At 38.8% G+C, this 15,031-nt stretch overlaps 1 protein-coding gene across 1 annotated transcript; it reads right to left on the reverse strand.

Annotated features, from left to right (window-relative positions):
- Nucleotides 1–6,766: 6,766 nt before the first annotated feature.
- Nucleotides 6,767–12,101, reverse strand: LOC119721275 (dual specificity protein kinase shkE-like). Its single transcript, XM_038191269.1, has 3 exons — nt 11,976–12,101; nt 8,381–9,074; nt 6,767–7,968 (listed from the first exon to the last, which is right to left on the reverse strand). Exons 2-3 carry the CDS (start codon nt 9,053–9,055, stop codon nt 6,964–6,966), a joined length of 1,680 nt encoding a protein of 559 aa, XP_038047197.1. The 5' UTR covers nt 9,056–9,074; nt 11,976–12,101; the 3' UTR covers nt 6,767–6,963.
- Nucleotides 12,102–15,031: the final 2,930 nt, after the last annotated feature.

The raw sequence follows: 15,031 nt of genomic DNA on the forward strand, positions 1-15,031 counted from the left end.
GTTGGGGTTTCCCAAGGGCCAGAAATTTAAACGTTTCTGTTCATGGGAAAACCCCATGTCATGCAACTGCACCAGCTCTTCATATAGTGCAGTGCTCTCAAAAGTTGATCAATTGTATACGTACAGCACTCTGTGTCTCAAAATGATGCCTTGTGCTGACCTGGGTTTTATAGGAACAAAAGATTGTAAAGGTCTCCAGGCTATATAATATGCAATTTCTAAAGGTGAATCCAAGGTCTCCACAAGGATTTCAAGAAATAGATATATAGATTTTACTCAAAAAACTAGGAATTTCCAAGGTACATGTACTTATCTGTCGCAAATAAAAGTATTTTATGTAAGGGATATTTGGTCGGAATTTCAACCCAGGAAAGTAATTCTGGTTAAATAGGACCATTTTGAAAATAGCTTTCGACCCTCTCGCAATTTTGTACACGAGAACAAAGCGATGTCTCCACAAGGATACAAATTTGAGTATGTGTGAAGTTAAAAGTTTAAAGATCAAGTTTAACAATTTATATAGGCCTTTTAGGAATTGTCCGTTACTTGTCATAAAACTCCCAACCTCAGCTCAAAATCCAGATTCGGTTTCAAACGATATCAGGGCCCCGATTCCGTGTCTCTGGCTCAACATAAGAACAAGTTCTGCTTTAGGAACATTCAAACGTATGACTTGAGACCAAACGTATAGAGTTTTTTTCCATTGGTATAGACACTGATTCTATTGCCAGATATGAAGGCAAAGGTAGAGACGAACCCATGGTTATGGGAACTGTCCTTGGGAAATACTGAAGTCTGAGATATAATGGCACAGTTACAGATATCAAAAACAAAGTCAATGACTTAGTTTGAAGTCCACATGTCTTCACAAGTCTCAAACAATTCCTAACAAGTCCATCACGTCATACAGTCCCAGATCAATTATTTAAGTCACAAGGTATCCCAATGAATTGTCTAATTAAGGCATTCCTTTGTCATTGCTCATTCTTTGTTACTTTGTCCTGTGAATGGACTTGCGATTTTACTTGTGGTCATACATACATACGGGTGATGGATTTGATATACTGTTATTCTATTACAAGGTTCAATGTGTTCGTGCAACTATATCACAACACACGGTACCCTAAACAGCATGAGTCTGGTTGAACGTACAACTTAACCTATTTGGAGCAGGATTATTTGCAACTTGAAACTACAACTGTAGCTCAGAGGGCAGTCACTTTGTGCTTTCAATCAGTGCAGAAAAAAAGGAACACTCAAAAATATGCTTGTGTGTTCCTCTTCTGACACGTATTTATCAAAATAACTTTTTGTTTTTAATAAGTGTTGGTTTTTTTTGTAAGGGGAAAGTATTTGGCTGTTTTGGGAACTTGCCGAAACAGCTAGCCTTTGTTTTCGTTAAGTTTTTTTTCTTTTCTCTTTTTTTCTTTTTCAGACTTCGATCATATCCATAGCATTTGTGCAAGTTTTCATCCTACAATGGCACTTTTGGCACTTAACCAGTTCACGCCAAAATTTTGAAGAGCTCTTCCAAATAATGCTTTACAATTTTCATTTCCTTGTAACCCAACCTTTCACTGAAGTCAATACAATTACACGAGTTGGGGTTTCCCAAAGGCCAGAAATTTAAACGTTTCTGTTCATGGGAAAACCCCATGTCATGCAACTGCACCAGCTCTTCATATAGTGCAGTGCTCTCAAAAGTTGATCAATTGTATACGTACAGCACTCTGTGTCTCAAAAATGATGCCTTGTGCTGACCCGGGTTTTATAGGAACAAAAGATTGTAAAGGTCTCCAGGCTATATAATATGCAAATTCTAAAGGTGAATCCAAGGTCTCCACAAGGATTTCAAGAAATAGATATATGGATTTTACTCAAAAACTAGGAATTTCCAAGGTACATGTACTTATTTGTCGCAAATAAAAGTATTTTATGTAAGGGATATTTGGTCGGAATTTCAACCCAGGAGAGTAATTCTGGTTAAATAGGACCATTTTGAAAATAGCTTTCGATCCTCTCGCAATTTTGTACACGAGAACAAAGCGATGTCTCCACAAGGATACAAATTTGAGTATGTGTGAAGTTAAAAGTTTAAAGATCAAGTTTAACAATATATATAGGCCTGTTAGGAATTTTCTGTTACTTGTCATAAAACTCCCAACGTCAGCTCAAAATCCAGATTCGGTTTCAAACGATATTAGGGCCCCGATTCCGTGTCTCTGGCTCAACATAAGAACAAGTTCTGCTTTAGGAACATTCAAACGTATGACGTAAGACCAAAAGTATAGAGTTTTTCCATTGGTACAGACACTGCTTCTATTGCCAGAGATGAGGGCAAAGGTAGAGACGAACCCATGGTTATGGGAACTGTCCTTGGAAAATACTGCAGTTTGAGATATAAGGGCACAGTTACAGATATCAGAAACAAAGTCAATGACTTAGTTTGAAGTCCACAAGTCTTCACAAGTCTCAACAATTCCTAACAAGTCCATCACGTCATACAGTCCCAGATCAATTATTTAAGTCACAAGGTATCCCAATGAACTGTCTAATTAAGGCATTCCTTTGTCATTGCTCATTCTTTGCTCATTCTTTGCTCATTACTTTGTTCTGTGAATGGACTTGCGATTTTACTTGTGGTCATACATACATACGGGTGATGGATTTGATATACTGTTATTCTATTACAAGGTTCAATGTGTTCGTGCAACTATATCACAACATACGGTACCCTAAACAGCATGTGTCTGGTTGAACATACAACTTAACCTATTTGGAGCAGGATTATTTGCAACTTGAAACTACAAATGTAGCTCAGAGGGCAGTCACTTTGTGCTTTCAATCAGTGCAGAAAAAAAGGAACACTCAAAAATATGCTTGTGTGTTCCTCTTCTGACACGTATTTATCAAAATAACTTTTTGTTATAAGTGTTGGTTTTTTGTAAGGGGAAATTATTTGGCTGTTTTGGGAACGTGCCGAAATAGCTAGCCTTTGTTTTCGTTCAGATTTTTTTCTTTTCTCTTTTTTTCTTTTTCAGACTTCGATCATATCCATAGCATTTGTGCAAGTTTTCATCCTGCAATGGCACTTTCGGCACTTAACCAGTTCCCGCCGGGATTATTTTGACAAGAACGGAACGAGGCGCGGGATTACTTTCACTCGACCTCAAGCCAGGCGGGCCGTTGAAACTCGGGCAGCACACTCATATTTCCGGCCTCGCTCGCTGCGAGTGGGTCGCTGACAGATATTTATGGCCTAGCTCCCTGCATGTTTATCCATTCCGAATACCACAAAACTTGTGCGTGTATACACGGCCTCCGACGCGAACTGGTTAAACCAGGATGTTTTATTGATGAAAATTGAAATGATGTCATGAGGTGACAGGTCCTCCGTCACGTCATGTGACGTCACATTAAAGGTGCTTTTTTCAGGCTTATTTCTATAGAACTATTTGTCCGATTTGGTTGTAACTAATGTACCTACACTGGATGTTTTATAGATAAATATTAAAGTGATGTCATGATGACATCATCATATGTCATGTGACATCACATTAAAGAGGAATTTGTGTAAGGCCTATGTCTACAGGTTGTTACTTGGTACAATAGTCCCACTTATTCAATGCCTAGTGTCACATTATTATTCAACTGTGCTATCTTCATATAGAACTGCACATCTGATAACTGCAACTTCATACTGCACATGTACAATGTTTTGTTATATTTTGTTATATTCAGTTGTTTAATTGTTTGGTTGTTCTTTTTCTTTTTTTTCGCCTGCTCTGATTGGTGCAGTATACGGTATTTTCTGTCAAATCCATGACAAAGAGATCAAAAATACATCACGCAAAACACTTTTGGATAAACTGGAACAAAGTCATGTTTTATTGATAGGTCTCTATGCAACAACTATTGTTGACAATCATCCTTTTTTTTGGGTATATTTTTAAGGTTTTTTTTGGGGGGGGGGATGTTTTGTGTTTTGCTTTGTTTGATACATTTTTGTAAACATTGTCTTTGGTAATATTTATTCAAGTGCAGTTAAATTAACAGGCAAGATGTATAAAAAGTGGTGATTCCCTTGGGCCAATTCTATTTAGGTAGAAGTGGAGGAATTTGAAAAATTTTGAGGAATTTGAAAATTTTTGCCAAAAATAGCCTGGGTTAGTAACCACACATTTCACTTCCAAAAATCTGAACAGGAGAAGTAATTGTATACATCAGAGACCAACTGAGCTTTCTAATTCAGTACCAACAAATCTGTTTCACAAGAGAGAACAGTTTAATCTTGAACATATCCAATATTCACATAGATTAGTAAATGTTACTTGAATAGTGGTGGATCCAGGGGGGTGCAGAGGGGGCGCCACGCCACCGGCAGTGACCACAATGTTCTCAAATTTCCTTCCACTAACCCCCCCCCCCCACCCCACACACACACACACCCACACCCTCCGCCCTCCAGCAGTAACCTCTCTGGATCCGCTCTTGAATTTGCACCAACACATTTAAAACTACTCCTAGGCAAAACAACATGCCACCCAGGCATAAACAACTAAAGATTAAATATAACAAAGTTAAAGCTATGTATACACGAGTATCATGTTTCAAATAAAGTGTATATATCTAAAATATAACATTATGGAGAATCTGATCTTTTAAAATCCAATAGGTTTAAATGGAGTTTTTGAAATTGAGGAAGATCTACAGCCACTATATTATTACTTCAAATAGGTCTTGATGCACCTTGAAATATTATGCACAATGTATTTGCTTGTCCTGCACAATGGCAGATTTTGAAAGACATCAAGTGTGTTAAAGAAAGAATGACCCCAAATGCCCCCAAAAGTTAAACAAACTTGAACACAATTAACTTCAAAACCTAGGCCTAAAATGCTTTTCAAATGTTTATAAAAATAGCATACATACTTACTCATCCGTAAACTTGTACTCCAATACTATATATTTTAGACTTTAATATGTTTGATACATGTTAATTTTCAGGAAACAAGGTCTACATGGCAAAACTAAATGAACCAATATATACGCTCAAATATCGATCAGAATCGTTCTTGAAAATGACTCGAAAGTAATATGTTCCTGTGTGCAACACTAAATGAATGTATACTACAGGCATTCAACTGGGAAATCACAAAAAAAGAGGAAATTCAAATTTTTCCCAGACTTTGTACAGTGTTTTTCTATTTTCAATGGCACACATGGGAAGTAAAAAAAGAGGAAATCAGCTGATCCGAGGAAAAGTTGCATGCCTGATACTATAACCTGGATGTACAATGACTAATGCTTTTAATACAGAATATATGATCTGGTTTAACTCAAATAATTAAGGATTGAATAATCTAAACTAAGCTTCTGGTCTACATGTTCATGCATGTAAAAGTTTTTAAAAAATAGATAGTCTTTTTATCTTAATACATAATGCACATGTACTTGATTTTCATGATAACTATAATTTCAAATGTGCAGTAGCCTAGGCCTATAAGGAATATGTAGTGATTATTAATAAACTTGGTTAAAAAAAACAAAGTGCAAGTGCCAAACTTGTGACTAACGTCTCACTGAATAACATTTTCAGTTAAAGAACAAATTAAATAAGCTTTTATGGCCCCAAAATGTAACAAAAGTACAAGTAATCAAAACATCTTTCCACAATTTGTCAAGTAAACATCATCACATCTAGTCTGCCATAACAAGTGTCTGTAACTCGAAACATAACTCATTGGAAAAAAACAATTTATTTAATTAAAATGAGTTGCAAAAAAGGCAAGCGCTCAACCTAAAGAAACATTTTATCAAAATGTGTGTTATTTGAAATACAAAAAGATGAGCCTTTCCTCTTGATTTAGTCTTCCAGATATGCTTTATAATCTGGTGATATAATACAGTACGGTCCTTTCCTTATTGCTTATCATGGCAGTCCGACTAAAAGGACGTAATCGAGACTTCGACAGCAGGCTTACCTAAATTGTTCTTAGTATGGACTGAATTTCAAGAAACTCATCATAATTTACATCCCATCTACTCTATGTCATATAGCTTTGACTGGTTCTACAAAGAGTGACATGTTAGAAGGAATGCAATATGTATTTTGTGAAAAGTAAATAGCCATTGAATATTCAGAATTTTCTCAAAATCACAAAACAAAATGGTGGACGATTAAAATGAAAACCAAGAAATGAAGTTGCATCAAACAGTAAGTTATTTACAAAAGAACATTGAGGTCTTCAAGTTAATCACCTTTCCTTTCTTACTCAAACATGTATTGTGAATTTATTTACCAAATCTCCAGATCTGTGGCTTTTGTCCGGTGAATTTGTATGTGATAAAACAGGCTTCGCGTCAAAAAGACCAAATGTCTGTTGCGTTGACTGAAAGCAACGATGGGGGACTTATATTTTCCACTGGAGGCCCTACATTTTCCACTGGGGGTCATCCCTTCCCCTTCCCACTCTTGGCAGGTCTGTAAATAGTGTCAGGCTAGGCCCAATATCCCATGAACATAAAACATAAACTGTCCTTGTAACAGGATCCAAACATAGAACAAGGCATCCGCTATCGACAACTGAGGTCCAAAATTGAAGCGCCGCAAGTGCAGCACTGGCAAACACGAGTGCAATCACGGCGCATCAGCTCATTCGCTAAGTGCCATAAAACTCACTCTCTAGCACTGTGTTGAACATCAATTTTACCAATGGCCAAGATGGCGTTGATACATGATAACCATTTACAGGTCTATAAGAAAACATGCTTTGGACGGAAACTGGCCCTGTAAATAATACATAAATATTCAATATCTCCCTAAGCGAAGTAAGTAAATTTTCTAGTCTACTTAACTATCTACGTCAACATATTTTAAGATACGTAACTTAAGAAATAATATATAGAGCTTCATGAAATGACCCACGGGGGTCTGAATGCATGCATATTGCTGGCTACCGTCTACAGGATACTTTCAAGCCTTGCCAAGCGATCCTTGAATGCTTGTGCAGATGGTCGCTTGTTGGCATCACGGCTCCAGCACCTCTTCAGCAGATCCTTCAGACCGTCTCCAACCTGGACATCCTCAGGAAACTTCAAGTTGACATCCCCACTGCATACACGGCGCATCAGCTGATGTATGTTCAGACCACTGAAAGGCACCTCTTGGCAGATGACTTCCCAAGCCACCACAGACATGGAGTAGACATCAGCCTTGCACATGGCTGGTAGACCAAGCTCCTCCCCTGCCAGTACCTCCGGTGCAGAGTACTTAGGTGTACCAACCCCTTGGACTTTGGCTGTGGACTGCGATGTTTCGGTTTCAATTTTCATCAAACTAAGTCCAAAGTCAGATATTTTGGCCACAATGCCATCATCCGTGCTATCCAGGAGAATATTAGTGGACTTCATATCACAGTGGGCCACCCACTTCCCATGCAGATAAGCCAAGCCATCAGCCATGTGTTGCAGGATCTGACGCTGCTCCTTAGGAGTATGGACTTGCTCTTCGACATGGAGAGCCTCGTAAAGACTCTTCTGCATGTACTCTAACAGAATGGCCAGGTTGGGTGTGACGATGCTGGCGCCAATGAATCTGACAATGTGGGGATGGTCTAAACGACACAGAATCTCCACTTCCTCTTGAAACTGCCGCAGTCGCCGCTGTGAAACGCGTTGGACCCGCAGCTTCTTGACGGCAACCACAGTGCCTTTGTATTTGCCAAAGTGGACGTCTCCGAAGCCCCCATGCCCGATCTTCTCCAGGATATCTATCTCCTCAAACGTGACGACTGGCCCATCGTACTTGAAGGTCTTAAGTGCTGTGCGAGGCTGCTTACCTTGGTTGGATTCCTTCCATTTCAGAGCCTGGTTCATACGCCTGATGAGACTGAACACAGTGTTGCACATGTAGTCCCTCTCTGTGTGGGGTATGTCTGTTGGCAAGTCCCCAACGTCATCTACTTCCTGTGAAATGAAATGTCAAAAGGTTTACATCTTGTAATAAGGACAAGTTTTAAAAAGTTGTGAAAAATAAAGGCTGTTGTAACTTCAAACTTAAACAAACATGTTAATTGTTACTACGGGATGAGTGGTGGGTGAATGATTGGGAGACACATAATGATGCTTTTACTCCAGCCTTTACCCTTTTTTTGCTAATGGCCTGTATTGAAATCCGTCCAATATGTAAGACTGACATGTGGATTTGATTTTCCATTCAAAATTTTAAATATAATTATTTGTATTACTACTCGACTATTTGTCCCATGCTTTTCTTACAACCAGCCAAGTATTTGTCTTTCTCAGGAGCTTAATTTCCTAGGCAGTTTTGCAGACGCCTTGGTTTCTTCACCCTTGGTTTAACCTGGCAACTACTTACGGGCTTTAGAAGTTGATCGTACATCTTTTTCATTGCATGAGTAGGCTGAGTTTGCTTCCGGCTGTTTGTGCTTCCTGTCCTGGACACCGGCATGCTTCCAAGCTTCAGGCCAACTCTGCCCAGCTGTCTATTCACCGAGTTGTCCACATAGACCTTCTCTGCGGAAACTGATGCTGTGCTGTCTCTACTGTTGGGCATTGATCCCAGTTGCTCACCAACACGACCCAAGCGTCTGTTGAAGGCATTGTCTTTGTAGACTTTCACCTCTCCAGCTACATAAGTGCTAACGCTGCTAGTGCTACTGGCGGATGAAGCTCTTGATGAAGGCGACTTGGACACAGACATGCTTCCTAGAGGCATGCCTACTCGACCAACACTTCGGTTGAAAGCATTGTCAACGTAGGTCCCCGGGCTTCCAGTAGAGGAGTAGCCGCTACTTTCAGACGATGAGGAAGATAATCGAGACACAGGCATGCTACCCAGTTGCATACCAACCCTGCCGACACTTCTGTTGAAGGAGTTATCGACGTAGCAATGGCTTCCTGATGCAGAGTAACCACCGCCACCACTTGATGATCTTGAGGATGAAGATGCAGGCATGCTCCCCATGGCTGCTCCGACTCTCCCCAGGCTCCGGTTGTAAGAATTGTCAGCGTACGTGCTACCTCTGGGCATGATGCTGGTCGTTTTCAGTCTGAAATAAGAAAAGCAACAAAACCGATATTGTTCAGTCTTGAATTATAAAAAAATTTTTTTGATGGGTTTGGATGGAAAGGTGCATAAGCCGGTACTTATACTGTGGATGGCAGGTGGGGGTTGGTTGTAAAAAAAATACCTATTAAGGCCACACAAAAAAATAAGTCAGTCTCTGGTCAGCGCGCGTGTCGATTTTAATCATGCGCGTCAATCTTTTTTTTTTCCAAAATGTTCCGCGGTAGCTCCAACAGCGCCCTCTATTGCCGCACCTCCTCATTTTTTTTTTACCAAAGAGCACCAAGGAATGGGAAATTGCACCAAGGCAAATGATCGAGAGCACCAAGGCAAATTATGGAGGACACCAATGTACATGAGGACACCAAAAAAGCAAAATAGTACCCCCCTTGTCTGTACAATCCAAGCTTGAAGAAAAAAAAAAAGCCGCGTCCCCGCGTCAATTCCGGAACTTTGGTCTGACCAGAGACCGAATATTTATTTATTTTTTAGCCTAACCCAGGAATTCTTTTTTCTGTGTTGTCAACTGGCTCTTTTAACTTGGTTGCCTCACAATGTATCAAAGCTACCATAATATGACACATGTGTCACAAGTGCAAACTTTAATCCTTTGTTAGAATAAGCATCTTACTGTCGTAAATGCAACATAGTACTTTTTGTGTATAGATAAAAATTACCACTTTTTGGGTTGACTAATACCCCCTCCCCTTCCAGTTGCATGGGGGAGGGGATAGTGTGGGCTAGCCATTCATCTGATCATACAATGCACTGAATGTGCTCTTGGCACATGGCCCGCTTGTGCGTGGTGCACTGCATGCGGATGTGGTTTAAACCATCAGCATAGCAATCCTGCCCATCCAGGGGGACACAATTTGGAAACCCACCACCCCCAATGAAAAATGTCTCGCTACACTACTCCCCACTCTACTGTGTGAGTTTCTAACTTTTTTTCCCTTGGTTTATGTTTTTTCCTGTTGATCCATTTTTGTATACTTTAGTTTTTCTCTTACTCTCCTGTGACCAGGGGAACAGGCTCTTCAAGTTTAGAGATGGAAATATTACTGCTTTTATTTCTCAGTGGCCGCATGGCAGCAAAGCGAAGCCAGCGCTGTAAAATTTTCTTCAAATCACAAGACTTTACAACATGGTGTTCTCTTGTCGGTGGCTAACACAAGACAGAATCAAGCAAAGCTAATCACACCACAGGATGTTGGCCAGTGCCTCACATTCCTGGGCAGACCACATAGGGATTATGAATAAACACTCATTGCTAAAGAGGTGATAAAACAAGGTAACATGTGTAGAAAAGCTAGAGTCTAATGAATAATAATGAGGTACATGTAGTCAGGCCTCCTGCCTGGAGTTGATTACTTTTCCAGAAACTTGGAACATGTGGCTGACCCACCCAGGGCCAAAGGACAGATTTTCTCTCAGTATAACATGTACATTACATAAATCAATGAAGATAATAATAATTTCAATACTTGGAAAATGTGTGAACATGAAAACAATCCAAAACTTGTGAAAGAGCAATCCTACGTACCGACTATTGGGATATAAAATATTTATGAAACTTTCAGTAGAAATGGGAAAAAACCAAAGGGTGCCAAAAAGATATAATTGAAATATGCTTAAAATATTTCACCGGTTACACTCCTAAAAAAATTTATCCGATTGTTTATTTTTTTCTTATCCTTGGCAAATTCCTTCTTGATTTTTTTAAAATTCATATTTTGATCTAGTTGGGAGTGTTTGATGCGAAAAAAATGATTTTGTTTAAGGATAGATATTTTTTATATACATACTTTGAGGAGTCTATTGATTTTATTTTGATTCCTTTACTTCTTTGTCCCATTTTAAAACATCCGTGTTAACGCCCCTAACCAATATATTTTACACCGGCAGGCTCGGAGACGTGGGGGGGGGGGAGGTTTCCAGTAGTTTATACTATAGTAGTAGTAGATTGCAATCAAAATCACACTTTGATAAAAAAAAATTCACCCTTTAGGATACGAATCTATAGCATAGATGATGGGGTGATATGAAATGAGGGGGTGGAGTCATGTCTAGCAAGGGGGTGGGGGGCGGGGCATCCAGCCATAACATTTTGAAATCTACAATGCTAGCTACTGCATTTTAAACCAAGTTTATTAGGATCAATAGCATTTAGTATCATACCGGTAATGGGGGGTGAATAATTAGGACTTTTGGGAGGTGCCAGTGTGCTAACCATCCCTTCAACCCCCCCCCCCCCCCCAATTCCAAAAAAATCTGGACATAGGGCCTATTACTGATTAGTATGCTCCTGTCAATTGTCCCCCCCCCCCACCGGATTACCCAAGACGTGGGGATTGTCATTACAAGGCGCATCACAATTCCTCCCATATCAGTCCTGTATGCAGGGGGGTGCCATCCGGGGGGGGGGGGGGCAGACGACCCGAAACCCCCCCCCCCCCCAACAAAAATATAAATTATTATAAATAAATAAGTATATCTGCCGCAGGTCTACTTTTTCCTCGACATGCTCGAGATTGACATTTGACTGGTTTTACTCAAATATTTGCATGTGTAAATGAGCTGTTTATTACACATGAAAAGGTCCGATTCCTGGTCACAACGATGCAGGCATGGCTACGCGTCCCTGCCATTAAATATGCTCACCCTAGTAGTACAAGTAGTACAAGCTTACGCATGAGCAACGGAACAAGACAGGGTCAACCACTAGCCCAGGATGTCGGTCTGCACTGTATACGCCGCGATTTTAAGATCTGGATCCATGGGATGTTTGAGAGTTTTAATGATCTGTTTTATATCAACAATATAAACACGGACTCCTCAAGAAATTACCAAACGGCCAGGACATTCCACAACTCAGTCTACGTACCTTTACCAGTTTACAGCTTGTAGTTCTTTCGCTGAAGTCCTAACTTTGCTTAGACACTCTCACAGCTCTCCTTCGTTCTTCTTTCCAGGTATAAAAGCGCGGGTTGTTTTGCACGTGGCTTTTTGTTTTTGCAGTTGACGGCCGTTTCATTTTAACTTGAATTCTTTGGCCCTTTGAATTCCAAATTCTTTGTGTTGACTCTGTACCTTTTTCGGCCTGATTATACAAAAAGTTAGTATTCAAACAAATCTTTTAAAAAAGAAGAAGGTATTTGCTAATTACGCTATTAATATAATTGTCTTAACCAACACAAAATGATTCACTAAATTGCCTTCGAAATGTATGATGATGCATAAATGCAGAAGGCGCTGAGCTAATTATCATAAAGACCAGCAGTTAGTTGGACGTAGGCCAAGATACTAAAAAAGAAGGGAAGGAAGGACAATTTGTTTTGGTGTTTTGGGGTTTTTGTTTCCATTTTGTAAATAGTAAACCGGGTGGACAGAATGTTTACATGTCAAATCATAAAAGTTCCCCCATGGGGGTGTGTCACACTTTTTTTCATAAAAAGGGGGCATATTCCTAAAGTGGCTTGCAGGAGCCCATATGCATTTCAGGTATTCTTTGAAACTTTCAGGATCACCTATGGACACCTCAACAAGTCCCAAAAAATCGCTTGGTCCATTCTTTCCAGCGCCCCTAAGGGGTCCACTGTACTAATTCAAGCCCCATTGAAAACAGTGTAAAATCAACAAAGTTCAGGGCCAAGTAACATGCAAGCCAACATCACTGGGGTTTCTGAAACAAAAATTAAATTATTGTCTTGTCTTTCATCTTTTCATTTCTTTTCAATTTTACGTACATTAGCCAATTACATTTTTAAATATTCACACCCAAATAAAATCACCTCCCGAAAAGTGATAGATCCCGAGCCTGCATGTAGCCATTTTAAGAGTGGCACCCTTCCACTTTCACAGGCAAATAGGACCAATTTTTTCATCCGTGATTTTATCAAGCCTGCCCTCAGATGGAAGCCCCAAAACCAGGGAGTTGATCCTTGGGTATATTTAAACAATTCCACCGTTTTTAAAGCCAAACGGTCTCCGTTTTCAAAAGAAATTGTGGGGGCACTTTTTATGCTAATCAGCTGGCGTAGAAATTCTCGCTTGAATTAGTTCAGTGCACCCTAAGGTTGCCATTTTGAATTTCCAATTGCAGCCATTTTAAACATCTATCATACATGTACACATACATGTAAATTGACAAAATAATCGACTTTTGAGACAATAGATTTTTTTTATTTATTTATTTTTCATTTTATCCTGAATACAATGATAACCTCCTTGACAATACACTCAAACTGTAACAGCCATTTCAAACTTTAAAATTGCCACCACTTACAGTTTATATTAAATATAATATTTGCACTAATTGGAAAAAGTCTCAAAATGACTAAGTTCAATAAGTCAATAGACTATAGGCGATATTTCAAAAATTGTTACATGAAGAGACGTTTTCGAGTAGAAGTTGGTAACGTATCTATTTTACCTAATTTAGTGTTGCTGAATCCGAAAATGATGGTTACCAAGCTGGATTTTTAGCGGAAATATGCCTAATTTGCATAAATCTTTAATACCTGTCGTGTATTATATTTTTCCCATAATGGGTATATTATTTATTATTTTATTTTTTGAAAAGTTTATTTTGGTGATTCTACTTACACTTCCTGACTTCAATAACATTTTCTAAAGCAAGTGACTGAATGATTATGAGGACATAGTAACAACCCAAAAAGGCTATCTCCAGATATCACAAGTAGTTTGCCAAATCTTAGTATCGATGAACTTCAAATTCACCATGTTACTTACTGGTACAGTTTCCCTATTAAAAACCTTATGGGAAAATCATGTGAACAAATGTGATATAAAACGGAAGGGGGGGGGGGGGACGGGGTGTATGTCCGTAAATTGGGCTAAAAGTAGTTGAAGGGTTGCCTAACGCGAGAGACTTGAACACGTTCCAAGAAATTCCAAAACAATTATTGGTAAGGAAACGTTTTGACGTTGACACAATTATTTTAAGCAACAATAATCTTATATTTTGGGGGATTTTCTTGAAGTTGTTAAATATCAAGATGTTATAATTTTTGACAAAATGGCCCATTTATTTTTGTTAGGTGTCTGTGCCAGTAAGTAACTTTGTGAATTTGAAGCTCATCAATACTGACGTTTGGCGAGACTATTTGTGATATCTAGAGACAAGGTAAAATGCGCGCAATTTTAGGGCATAATAGTAGCCATTTTGGATTGTTATTATACTATGTCCTCATAACCATTCAGTCACTTTATATGCTTTAGAAAATGTTATTGAAGTAAGGAAGTGTAGGTATAATCACCAAAATGAACTTTTCAAAAAATAAAATAACAAAAAATATACCCAAATATAGGCAAAACAATATGTTACACGACAGATATTAAAAATGTATGCAAATTAGGCATATTTCAACTAAAAATCCAGCTTTATAACCATCATTTTCGGATTCAGCACCCCCGAATTAGGTCAAATAGCTATGTCACCAACTTCTACTAAAAAATGCCTCTTCTTGCCCTAAATGAGCCTTTTTTGGAAATATCGCCTAGACTATGAGAGCAATAAGTTATCAAGCTCAGATGATTAAGCGAATGAAATATAAATCACTCGTAATTGGACACAATTTTGATGAGGCATTTGATATAGATGACCTTATTCAGTAAAATAAAAACTGAACTTCAGTGGAAAAAAAACTTTGGCCAAATAAGAAAAAAAATACATGTTAAGCGTATTTAGTATTTAAATTCAAAATGGCTTCCAAGTTCGGTTCAAAGTGACCGCCAGCTTTTAGTTAGCTATCCTAATAGTAAGTAGAGTCAAAATATTCATGTTAAACAGTTCTAGGCCTATGTATTTTATTAAAGCGAAATACAAGAAAAAAAGTTAGCTTTTTGAGGTGAGACATTTTTTTTTTTTAAATTACCAAAAAATAGGATGCGGCTTCAAAAAAGAATGCGGGCGGGGAC

This window comes from Patiria miniata, unplaced genomic scaffold (genome assembly GCF_015706575.1).
Source record: "Patiria miniata isolate m_02_andy unplaced genomic scaffold, ASM1570657v1 HiC_scaffold_13, whole genome shotgun sequence".
Taxonomy (NCBI): domain Eukaryota; kingdom Metazoa; phylum Echinodermata; class Asteroidea; order Valvatida; family Asterinidae; genus Patiria; species Patiria miniata.